At 44.6% G+C, this 12,629-nt stretch overlaps 1 protein-coding gene across 2 annotated transcripts in view; it reads right to left on the bottom strand.

Annotated features, from left to right (window-relative positions):
• Window positions 1-12,382, bottom strand: part of ERICH3 (glutamate rich 3) — a 728,475-nt gene extending 716,093 nt beyond the window's left edge. For both annotated transcript variants that reach the window (XM_069641907.1, XM_069641908.1), the window contains exon 1: window positions 12,164-12,382. In XM_069641907.1, coding sequence (XP_069498008.1) covers window positions 12,164-12,183 — 20 coding nt within the window. In that variant the 5' untranslated portion in view covers window positions 12,184-12,382. The remainder of the gene's footprint in view (window positions 1-12,163) is intronic.
• Window positions 12,383-12,629: the final 247 nt, after the last annotated feature.

Below are 12,629 nucleotides of genomic sequence, written 5' to 3'. Positions count from 1 at the left end.
GATCCTGTGTACCAAGGTGTGGAGGGGGTTGTATTTCTAATCAAAGTTTCAGTGATGCATTTGGGCTGGTGGTCTCAGTTAGGCTGTATGTGCTGAGGTGTCAGTTAATGTTCTTTGAGACATTAGATGATCAATACAAAGTAATGAGGTTTCCTTCCAGTACCTCCATGGGGATGTTCTTGAGGGAGAAGTTGGGTGTCTTGGATGGTTTGGGTTGGCCCTGGTGGTGGAGTGGTGTGTGGAGGAGCTGGATGCATATGGCTGTCTAGTCTGTCCAGCTCATAGGTAGATGAGGAAGACATATCATGGCTGGACCGGTGGTTAATATCAGGTTGAGGGTGATGCATTTGTGGTGGGTTGGTTCTGTGATGGGTTGCTTGATATCAATATTGTTGAGCAGTTCGACTAGAGCCCCTCTGTTCTTCTTGGTACCTTGATGTTCAGACAGTTTGAGGTCTTATAGGAATATTTGAGTTGTGCTGTTGACAGGTGCTGTTGTGATGAGGTGCTATGATCTTGAAGACCGGGTTGGTTTGGGGTATCTGTGTGATAAGGTAGCTGTCCATGCATGAGTGAGCAGGAACTGGCAAGTGAGGTGTTGCAAGGATGTTCCTGTGTGTGCGCGTGTGAAGGGTGTATGTCTGGGAGGTCCTGTGGATGATTGCAAGCACTCCTTATTTCTTCTCTTTGCAGTACTTGTGTTGGATGCTGCAGTCTGTGGAGATGGAGACATCTAGGATGTACGTGGTGTTCTGGGTGAGACATGTCTCTGTGATAAAGAGTGCATCTAGGCTGTGATTGGTGATGAGGTTGGCATTGTCGGTAACATGTACGAAAGCACATGGCTGACAGTGTTTCAATGCATACCTCAAACCCTCCAACCAAGCAAGACCCCAGTTATAGAAATACAACACACAGATCCATATGTATGGTTAGCGTGCGGTTGCTGTTATAGCATACCAGAGTGAAGTAATTTTGGTGTCCTCTTGCAAACTTTCCATGCAGCCCTTTCTTTTGTGTTTTCCCTCCTGCCTGCCAGCACGCTCCACAGTGAGAGAAAGGGAAAGAAGTAAAGATCAATCAAGAGAGAAGGAGAGGAAGAGAACAGAATGGACATATGGAGTGAGGAAAGAAGACAACATAGATGAAGTGATACACACGGTGGGGTAGACTGTGACTGAGATAATATGCCTGAGAAACAATCTGTCTAGGACAAAGAACTAGTAAAAGGACTAGAATAAAGGAGAAGGGCTAAGACCAGAGAGAAGTATGACATATGAAGGACTCGGAAGAAGAATAAGGACTAGAAAAATGGAGAACTAGGCAGAAGAATTGGTATGAAGCACTATAATGAAGGACTGGGATGAAGGACCGGGATGAATGAGTAGGACTAGAACTACAAAGAGGACTAGGACATAGAAGGACTATGACGAACAACTAGAATGAAGGACTTAGATGACGGGGAAGGACTAAGAGCTAGGAGGAGGGCTGGAAGAAGGTTGATGGTCTAGGATGAAATCAGAAGGAGTAGGAAAAAGGGCAAGGGAGAAGGAGTAGAACAAGGACTGGAATACAGAATGCAGGAGTAGGACAAAGAACAAGAAGGTTTATCCCTGGCTAGTCCGCGGGAATCTGTGTTCCAGGTGGCCAGGACGTGGCCATCGCTATTGGATCCAGTTGCTGGGGGTGAACCAGTGAGAGAGGATCACCTGGATGTGTGGGTCCTCGGGGAGTGGGAGTGGGACACCGACGGGCGTGACGCGGTATCCCCTTCCTTTATCAACTTTTTCCCATCCTCTCACGTTTTGACCTTATATACTATTTAGGGATTCGTTTTTGGTGCTCCTGTGTTGCACATCTGGTTTCCCCTCTGACTCCTCTCCCTCCTTTCACTTCATTACAGCTTTGGGTATCTCTTCACTGCTCTTCGTGTCCTCAATTAGATACATTTTCCTTGTTAAGCCCCCGATGCATTCTAGATTCCACAGCTGGTTGGTCTCCTTCCGCTATATTTGAACCACTTTTTCTTTATCACTGTTGTGACGATTCACTAGGTGTCGTTACTTCTTCCCAGGGGTGAGTCCCCTCCCACGAGGCTAGGGAAGTGAGGCCACTACGCAATTCAGCCCCTAAGGGTGGTTTTATGCAGGAGGACCTCATGTGGAGGAACTCCCACCTTGGGGAAAAGGACAGCCACCTAGGGTGCAGGCCTGTAAATCACAGCACCCCTAAACTAACCTCCACAAGACCTATAACACCTCCTCACAACCCCCTCTTCCTAGTGCATGCATGTTCTATCTTCAATCTGTACCCATTGCCTATGATGAGACAAAGCCGATGATAGAAAACAGAGAGAGGGCACTTGCATCAGGTACGGACACAAGGATGGTATACGGAAGACTCCATGGAACCAACACCACATTCCAGCCTTGTAATGAGGACAGTTCAATTCAGATACAATAGAAGCAAAGACAACCTAACCTTAGGGAGTAGGAGAAGCCGTCGTGAACATTTGCAAACCCGGGAAACCCAAACCTGGGAGAGTGAGATGAAGCAGCTGCAGCAGGTTCACTGGAGAAGGGAACCGACAGAGTTCTCTCCCGGCAAGGTCCTCATCGGTGAAGGTGCTGAGACTGAAAGGAGTTTGCAGGCGAAGGGAGCTATGAGACCCAAAAAGAGCAGACCTGCGAAAACGCAGAACATGGAAAACCTCAAGCCCCACTAGGCTAGCACTGAGCTACAGGAAAGAAAGGGAGCCAAGAGGTACAGTGGCTGGAGGAACCAACTGCAGCCGTTGGCCCAGGAACAACCAGCAACGTGAGAACTCTATGGAGATGGTAAGGGGCCCACAGTAGACCCAGTAGGGGGTTGCAAACCCAGAGTTGCATCAGGAGTGGTCTCCCACATACCAGTGGCACGCCAATTGCTTCTGGAGTTAAAGAAGCCCACAGTTGTGTCAGCAGTCATCTCCCTGGTATCAGTGACAAGCAAAGGGCTGAAAAAGAACAGTTGTGCATCAGGGGTAAACCCCTTCAGAGCGACACTTGGCAGGAAAGTAAATCAAGTTGTCAGAGTAAAGAAAGAGAACCAAGAGGGGTCTGGGAACCTAAGCAAAATTAAACAAAAATTTAAAAGAGGAGCTCCTCATTTCAGTGACCAGAGAGGTTCATGGGACACTGCAAGAGTCTTGAAAGAGGAACCAGACAGAATACTGCATCATAAAGAAGTAAGAGAAGGATATTAACCCTTGTCCAAAGTTTGTGTACATTGTGAGAGAATCACAGATACCAGGGGAAGGGAGTAATTTCCCTGTTAGTACCTACTGTATTGAAGTTTTGAGGTTTTGCGGAAACAGTATTATTCCCACTGGAACCAAATTGAACACTGTAAGAAAAGCCAGAGGAAGGGAGGCCTTTTTTGGAACTGTGTGATAACCAGTATCCAGGAGAAAGGAGTCATTCCCCCTGGAACCAGTTTTAAGATTGTACGAACAGCCGAAGGAAAGAGGGCATTCCTACTGGCCTTGTTCTGGAGTTGTATGATCACCAAGACCAGGGGAAGGGAGTCATTCCCCTGGTATCAGAGGAGACTTTCGTTTTAAGACACCAGGATAAGGAAATCATTTTCCTTGTGGGAGAACTTTACTTTTGTTTAAGACTTCAAGTTATAGTGAAAGGAGCAGGAGTAGGAGTAGGAGTAGGTTTTTGAACTAAGGCCCATGATATTCAGTTTACAGACATTCTGACCGACCCTTTAAACTTCAGTATGAGGCAACGCAATCCCTCTTAAAGTAGGGCTAGCCTAGTTTTTGAGTATAACAAAAGTGCATACCATCAACCATGACACATCCTGATCAGTTGCCTTCTTATATACCCTTATTATAGGGTGTCAGCAGTGGAATGTGACCCGATTCATAAAAATTGGGAAACCCTGAAATACTCCAAACCTAGTAACCAAGCCAATAGTCCCACTGTTGCTTCCAGTGAATGCATAGCGTTCGACCTGCATAGTAGTCAGGATATCTCCTTAGAAGCAGGAGAACGTCAATTAGTACCTACAGGATTGGTTCTGCCACGACCTGGCAACATCCGCCTTCTACTCTCTTCATCAACCAACTCTCTGCATCTCGTGCCCCTGCTTCGAGCCTCACACCAACATTCTATCACTTGAGGAAGGTCACAAGATGCAACAGTTCCCTTCTCTGGCAATCCTGTTAATTTTCAAGTAATTTGTTGGTCTTTAACTGGGACATCTACTCCATCCCAAAGGACCAAGGGGTGCCCACTATCTCATCCTGGGGTTAGCTCCCATGTTGGTCTGTCTACCGCTCTCCATTAAAAAAAAGCTATCGCCGCAAACCCATCTTCTATATTGGTACTTCAAATGCTCATTCTGTTAATAAAATGTTGAATCTCCTGAAAGACCGGAACATGGATTTCTTGGGGGTACACAGAAATATTGTTTACCAACAGTCGCACTACCCTGAATGATACACTTTTATCTGCTAATTATCAACTCCATGGGCCTCATTACGACCCAGGCGGTAAGTTACCGCCTGGGTCGTACCTTTACCACCATGGCGTAAACTATGTTTACGCCATGGTGGTTGGTGGACTTACCGCCCCATTCCGAGGTGAGTGGGGCGGTAAGTCCCCATTAACCCATTTACCCTTCCCCATTCCCATTTTTGCCCCATAGGGCATAATGGGAGTGGGGAAGGCGTTAATTACGCCACCGTAAATTACGGTGGCGTAATTAACAACAAGGTCCCTTAGCGCCATGGATTTTAACACCTGCTAAAAGCAGGTGTTAAAACCTCCATGGCGCTAAGGGACCTCGGAATCAGGCGGTAAGGGTCGGCGCTGTTTACGCCGCCGTAAACCCCTTACCGCCTGGGTCCTAATGAGGCCCCATGTAATGAATGAACAGAAGAAAGCTGGAAGTGGCGTTGCCCTCATCTCCTCTGCTTATTTCTCTTTCACCCCAATTGCTATTCCACTGGCTAAATCCTTTGAATGCTTAGCAAATGTTTACTGAACCTTAACACCACCTTCACAATAGTCACCATTTACAGGCCCCCTGGTTCTGCCTCCCTGTTCGTCAGTGAATGGCCTGACTGCATGGCTAACTCACAGACCACTTCCAGTACTATCCTCATTGTATGTGATCAGATTTAAATATCTGGCCCTATTGTTTTGGAAATACTACCATCTTTCTCTTCACCAATATGTGTGATGCTTTTTATGTTTCCATCAGTCCCACTGTTCCCCCTCACACACTCAATGCTGTTCTTACTTGGGGGTCCTTGCCTTTAGCTAACATCAATTTTAACTCATTATCCTGGTTAGACTAAGATCTGGCAAAGTCCCTACTCCTTACCTGGCTAAATGTAAGTTTGAACATCTCAGTGCACTGCGATGTTTAAGCACCTCTCACTTTGCTCAAATGTTGACTGCTCAGCCATTCCTTTATGCCTCCCTGATGAGGTTCTCCCTCACTTACAACTGGGTGCAGAATGTGCACTTGCCACTAGACATTGACAAGTGATAATTGACTCTTGGCGAGTAAGAAATGGTGTTCTGTATGCATGTCCAGAATTGAGGTGGAGAGTGACTTTTTATGGGTGGAATGTAGCTTGCAACTTGAAATTGTGTACCCTGCTTACACAATGTAATTCCCAGAACTCTTGAACTTCTGCCTCCCATCATTATCGAGAAGAAAAAACCCTGTTTAAAAGGAACAGTTGGTATGGAACCGATGTAGCTAGGTTAAATACATTTTTGTCAATGTTTGACAGTGTTAAAAAGCGCAGATTCTTTACTGCTTTTTCCCGCGCAAAACTCTCCTCCCTCAAGCAAACCCACCATCTACATTTGGTGGCAAGAAAAGAAGTAAAAAAAGTGCAGTAAAAAATCCCCAATGAAAAATGTTTGGTAAAAAGAATGGAAACCATTTAGCTAATGTGAAAAGAAAGAAACAAGCACACAAACATCTCTGGAGGAAGATAGGTTTGCACAAGATGAATGCTTTGAGGCTGGCAAGAGTCCACTCAATTTCCACAAAAAATAACTGGTGAACCAGAAGGAGGAGTCGGACAACTTAATGACATGTTCAAAAGGGATTTATGTATGTAGAAGTCAAAATGTGTTTGTGGCGAAGCGTTGTTCTTTATATAATTCCACACCGCACCACCAATCTGCACCAATTTTGCATAGTTACCTGTTAGCGCCTCGGACATTACTGGCTACATGACATTTGGACACCCCACCTCGTTCCCTGGATTTCAGCACAAGTCAAAATTTCTTTGTCGGTTTGTAGCTTGGCCAAGCGTTGTTCCTTATACAATTCCACACTGTTTCAACAATCTGCACCAACTTTTGCATAGTTACCTGTTAGACCCTCTGGACATTATTAGCTATATGACATTTAGACACCCAATCCCATTTCCCCAGATTTCAGCACCTTCACACATGAGACGGTTGCCTGAAATCAGCGAAACAACAATGTGGTCATAGAAGGACCGGTCCCGAAACGTGGAACAAAACTCGAGGTCCAGGCCCTAGGATGCACGGTTTCCAAGATATTTGCAGTGCAATAAACTGCACCATGCCAGGGTGAGGCGACAGGTGGGGAGAGAGCATAGAAGATCCCAGTATGCAGCAGCACATCAACAAACGCCCCAATGTCTACTCCAGGGTATGTCAGCCAGCCACTTGCGAGCAGTCAAAAGACCTGGACACAGAAGGTCTTTAACTGTCGAAATTGAACTGCATCCTTGTGTTGCCGAAGCCAGAGTGTGTGCTTTGCTTGAGTGACCCGCATTGCCCTGTGCTGAAAACGTTGGGAAAGAAGGCCCATGGCCCGAGCATACTGACATATTATTTTGAGAAGCACGTGTACACCACATGCAGTTAAAACCCTGTAAAAGGCATACCATAAGCACGTGAACAACCACGTACAGCTAAAAGGCATATGCATGTGTAGTGAAACGCCACGTGCGGCAGTTCAGACCAACGCACTAACTATAATACTTTTTTGCAGCATTTAAACTGCTCCTGCAACAGAGGACATCTTGATCACTTAAAGGAGACAACAGGGGGGCCACTGCAGGCAATTTACAACCTAAGCTAAGTGTTGCACAGGCTGGTTCGTTTTGCCATTGTATTTATGGAGCCACACTTTCAACTCTAAAAAGAGCTTTCAACCAGTTCCAGTTCAAATTGTGCGAAACATAAATTGTTTATGCCTGAACATATCAAAATTAATGTTCCTTGGCACGCTCATCCTTCCTACAATGCTTTTCTCCTGACCCACTACCACAGTTGCTGCTCAGACCCTTGCACCAGCAGCAGAAAATGTAAGCAGCATCTTTGATGGTTTACTCTCCTTCGCTCTCTTATGCTCTCCTTCCTTCAGGAAAGTGCATTATGATCTCCATCACATGAAAGGGACCCTACTCTTCCTCAAAATGTTAAGGGGACCTTGGCTCTAGTTCTTTGACACATCAAATATTGCAATAGTTCATACTTGGGCCTACTTTGGGCCTGACACACCAGTTGCAAGTGATCCAGGATAAGCTGTTAGGCTGATTCTTTGATTGAAGCCTAAAGACCATATAATGCCAACTCCCAAATCTGTGCACTGGTTACCTGGTTAGAGCAGGGGTTGTCTTTCAAATCTCTGTGCATTTTCCAGTGTGCTTACTGGGTAACGATTCCTGGATATATGCAGCAGAAGATCACCAAGTACTTCCCTACTAGGCTTTTAAGATCCTTCAACTCCTTCTCCCTAAGGCAGGCACACGTTAAGAAAAGAGATATGGTAGCCCGTGGCTGAGCACTGCAGGCTTCTCCCTACTTAACAATCACCCCGTTCACCTGGGGTCCTTGGATAATCATCCCCACTTCAGGAAACAGTTGAATACTCACTTTTTAAGATAGAATTTGATGACCAATAAAGATGGTGGACCTGGACTTAGTGCCACTTCGAAGATTCTGAATTCTTTCCCTACTCTGAGTTATGTGTTCAGGCACCTCAGAAAATCCATTATTATGGTAATAATAATAATCATGCAGAACCTCTCCTTGTGCTGGTTTTGGACAAATGACTTAGAGGAAATTGATGGTCCCTGGATGTTGACATTACATAGATGCCACCAATGGTTATGATATGATATGATAGGTAATTCAAAATGCGCTTAATACCCAGAGGTTTCTAAGCACGGACCCGGGGATCGAACCTGTGTTGCTCCGTGTCGTCTTGCTCCCAAGGCGAGCACTTTGCCCCTCAGCTATCCTCCCGAGATGATATGGCATATGATATGGCATTTATAACACGCTAGTACACAAGTGTTTCTAGGCCTGTGAGATCTTGTACGTAATATGCTAAGATATTGCACTACATGGGCTATCACGCTATTGGATTTTGTGTACTTGCATGTCCTTATTGGCATTGAAATGTCCTTTTAACTTGTCCTCGATGACATATGGACATTTAGCTATAGTGCACTTCTCCACTCTCATTTCAATCACAATAAATGTTTGGAATGTAAGAAGGCTTCCAAGATTCTTCCTCCCCATACCTTTTCCATCTTTCCACTTGGGCTGCAATGAAGCAACCGCATTTCAACTTGCACCTTACGAAATAACAACATTATCCAAGTTGCAAATAAGAATGTCGCCACCAATAATGAAAAGCTGTAATCTCTCTGAACTGCGACTGATATTGTCACAAACAAATCCATACACACAGATAACGCAATAATTCACAAAAAGACTCAAAGCTTGACACCCATTATCTGATATGCCTTCCACTGCTAACCCAGAGAGACAGCGCACTCCCAACACAGAGCATTACAGGTCCAGCAATGGCCATGACCTAAAAGGCCAATCTTTAGGGTTTCCTTCCACCAGGAGCAGCCAACCAGTCACCATCCTGATGTTTTGAGGACAACTCCTATGATCGATCGTGATGGGACCTGTAAGCCAAAGTATTTGGAGGTTGGCTACACAGTCTTTGACAAAACTCCTTTCTTCAAACAAAGCCAGGTCACACATGCAAACCTAACCTCCACGCCTTTTCCAAGTTTGCATAAGTGCCACCCATGTTTGTCTGCATCCCAGACCATTATTGAGCCCACAGGTCTAAGATGATGGCAATCAAACTGGGGAACCGATCACCCACTCAGAACATAGCCTCTACAAGAACACTCAAACAGTCCTTCAAGGGGTTATAGTTAACTCCATGTCAATGAAAGAACCATCCGAGTGTACCCACCCCAAAAGACCAGTCCACTCAAAACAGACAATGATTTGCCTACACCCCTTTCCATTACACAGCCCAACATTAAATCCATCATGCATGACTTAATCATTGCAATTCACTGAACTGCCTGGTAATTACTGAGACTCCAACGGATTTATGGTGGATAGACAGACCTAACTAGCAGGGGCTCCCATGAGCCGCATCATGTCTGCATTAAATGTCATCACAATGGGCCGCAAAGATCAAATCAAACTCCAGCGGGCAGAAGCAGCAGCCAGTGTTTTAATGGCTCTGATTTAGACTGACACAAATACCTTAGTGTGAGCACAATTACGGCTGTGTTCCCGTCCCCTCTGTATCGCCTAAGTATACAGTTGAATGAGGAGGACAACTAAAAAGTGCTTTTCACAATTTCAGCAAAATTAAATCCAAAAAATCATATTTGATGGTTGAGCTTGTCTCAAAAATCTTAATAAATTCAGTTGCAAGGATTTTTTCAAAGGAGACCCACTTAACAGTTTTCTACATCCTGCTATCTACAAACAGTCCTAATTTCAATTGTATTATGGTAATTTGGACTTTTGTTTCAATAAAACACAACTGGCCCTATGAGGCTTAACCAAGTTCTTGGATGGGACAAAATATTACCCAAAATCTCCCAACAGCACCTCAAATAAAACCTCTTTTAAAAAGGAGAAAATGGTCCCAATCAGTCATGACAGATCTGCTCATTAAAGGAAATGGAAGGCCTGGGGACTTCTTACATACAGAGAGGAGCCTCCCAATGCCATCGGGATCACTTGTACTAATGTTCCCTGTTGCAGACCAAGGGCACTTCCATATTTGCAATCTCTACCTGCGCAAACGTGAACCATCTCTCCACCCCAAGGGTTACTGCCATACAATCGTATACAATCTGTTTATACGTCTCAATCAAAGTCTGGGTAATAAGTGCATCATAGGTTGGGGAAACTTGACTTGACTAGGCCCAACATTAACTGGGATCTTTTATTCACTATCAGGGTACACCAACTACCTTGGGTGACTTGAATTCATTGCATAGAAGAAAAACAGTCTTGTGTAATCCTTTTACGGCCCTCTTATTAAAAAAAGAAATATTGTATTATATTGAAAACCGACGTCAAGAAAACACAGAGCTACAAATGTTATGTTGTTGTGATTTGCACTGCGCACTACTGCCATTTTCATGATCTCAAGGGGCGCCGTATGGGCTTTACATTGTGGCATATTATTGTAATTACTGGGACATTAAAATGTGTGACCAATACCTTTTGAAGTGATTTTGACAAATGTGCTTAAGATGCACCACATTTGTATGCTATTTTGTAAGGTATGCTTTACAGACATGGGGCCAGGGTAACCTATGTCATTGTCTACGATGGTCAGAAAAATAAATGTAGAATCAAACACCCCTACACAGTCACCAAATATTATGCTTCATTAAATGTACTGTCTAGCAGCCTTGGGGGAGATTTATTGGCAGCATTCAATAACCCGAAAATGATTTGCCCCATTCACAATGTCCAAGTAAGTTAAACATAGCCAACGCGCAAGTGATTTCTATTGCAACACATGTGCATTGTGCTCTGTAGCAACGCTGTTCTCGTTTCAAACTTAAAAATGTGCTTGTCAAATGCTTAGGGAGCTCAGCAGGATGCACAGTCACTCTTAATGACAGCGTAGACCATGTTACAAATGTGCATCTCTTTCACTATCTGAATAGTGGGAGCCATTATTGTTATTCACTTGTTGGTACACTCATGATCATTGCTTATCCATGTTTTATGGTTGAACAGAAATATGAATGAAAACGGGGAAGCTTGAGCCGGAAGGGAGATAATTTATTCACTATGTGTATACATAAATAAAAAGACCAATACGGATCTACTGCTCCCCAACAATCATCGGAAGGCAAGTGCTTAGGGAAGGATTTGCACATGTCTTTCCTGGAGCAAACTAGAGGTCCATGAGCATAGCAGATTTGCACAGATGGAAAAGAGTTAGCAAATAAATTAAGCGTATGACATGAAAAGGGCAAGTACTGATCTACTTACTACTCCTCGACACTCATTGGAAGGCGTTTGCATAGACTGCATAGACTTTTACTGCAGCAGGCTAGGAGATGTACACGGACATTTCAGATGTGCACTGCCACTCTCATACCTGATGCACACCCGATTAACACATTTGCTCAAAAGCATCGCAGATATGCTGTAGGAATCGCCGGATCTGCTCCAGTTTACAGTTTTGTAAATATCAAATAAAGAAGCAGATACAAATGTGCTGATCTCACAACATCACAGAGTATTCTATGTGAAAACATGTGGTAATACTACAAGGTCATGGGAGTCTGGTAATCAGGAGACAAAGCTATACTAGATGACTGGATGTTGGATTGAATGCATTTTTCTGAAAGCTACAAAAAATCCAATATAAAAGTGAAAACCGTAAATGTGAGAACAGCTGGTCGGGCTTTAATGACTAATGTGTTTTGGGTTTCTGGCCAGTTGTGGTTTGAGTTAGTTGTTTAGGCCTGTTATATATCCTATACAAATAATAAAATCATAATAAAAAATAAAAGTACTAATAATAAAAACAATTTAATTTGCCCAAAAACAATACGTTAAAAATACAAAGGCATGTGCTGCAGAGTGAAAGATAGTTCTGCTATTAATTCGCATATGCAACGATCACAAGAAAGAAACCTAGCGAGAAAGAGCAAAAGTTATGCGATATCCAGCTCTCACTGTCGCCCTTTCATTTTCGTGTGTACGCTTCCGTAGTACAGTACCACGGAAAGTAACTGAACCCGCCTGCCCAGAAGGCGACCTGCGTACCAGGGTAGAAGGCGCATCCCCGAGAGCAGTACAGCACTTACCCGGCATAATGGTGGCTCATGGTTGCAGAACGCTCTCGAATCCTTGAAGAAGACGGAAAGCGCAGCCGGGTGTCGAGCTCAGGAGAAGTATGATGGTGTTAAAGTTAGGGTGATTATCTGCGGCCGGCTTCTGCGTCTTAACGCATCAAATGGTCTCAGGGAGATCAAGCTGCAAGCCCTCAATCATCTCCTCCTGCTGCTGCTGCTGCTGCTGTACCAATGGCATTCCCGTTGCCATGGGGAGTCACGTGATGATGCTTTCCTTTCAAGAAGGCGGACTACAATGCGCCCGGCTAATGTGAGCGAACGCCACTGGTGCACTCTGAATCCACCCTCCTCTAGGATCCGGAGGGGGGCCGAGTCTATTGCTGAGCTGCGCTGTCTGTCAGGGTATGTTGGTGTTTCCCTGGCGCCTGTATCCACACAACAGCGAATGTGCCGCCTGCTCTACAAGAGCGACGTGCGA

This window comes from Ambystoma mexicanum, chromosome 1q (genome assembly GCF_040938575.1).
Source record: "Ambystoma mexicanum isolate Mex_15411 chromosome 1q, UKY_AmexF1_1, whole genome shotgun sequence".
In the NCBI taxonomy this organism is placed as follows: domain Eukaryota; kingdom Metazoa; phylum Chordata; class Amphibia; order Caudata; family Ambystomatidae; genus Ambystoma; species Ambystoma mexicanum.
This window is presented reverse-complemented; position numbering and strand designations above follow the sequence as displayed.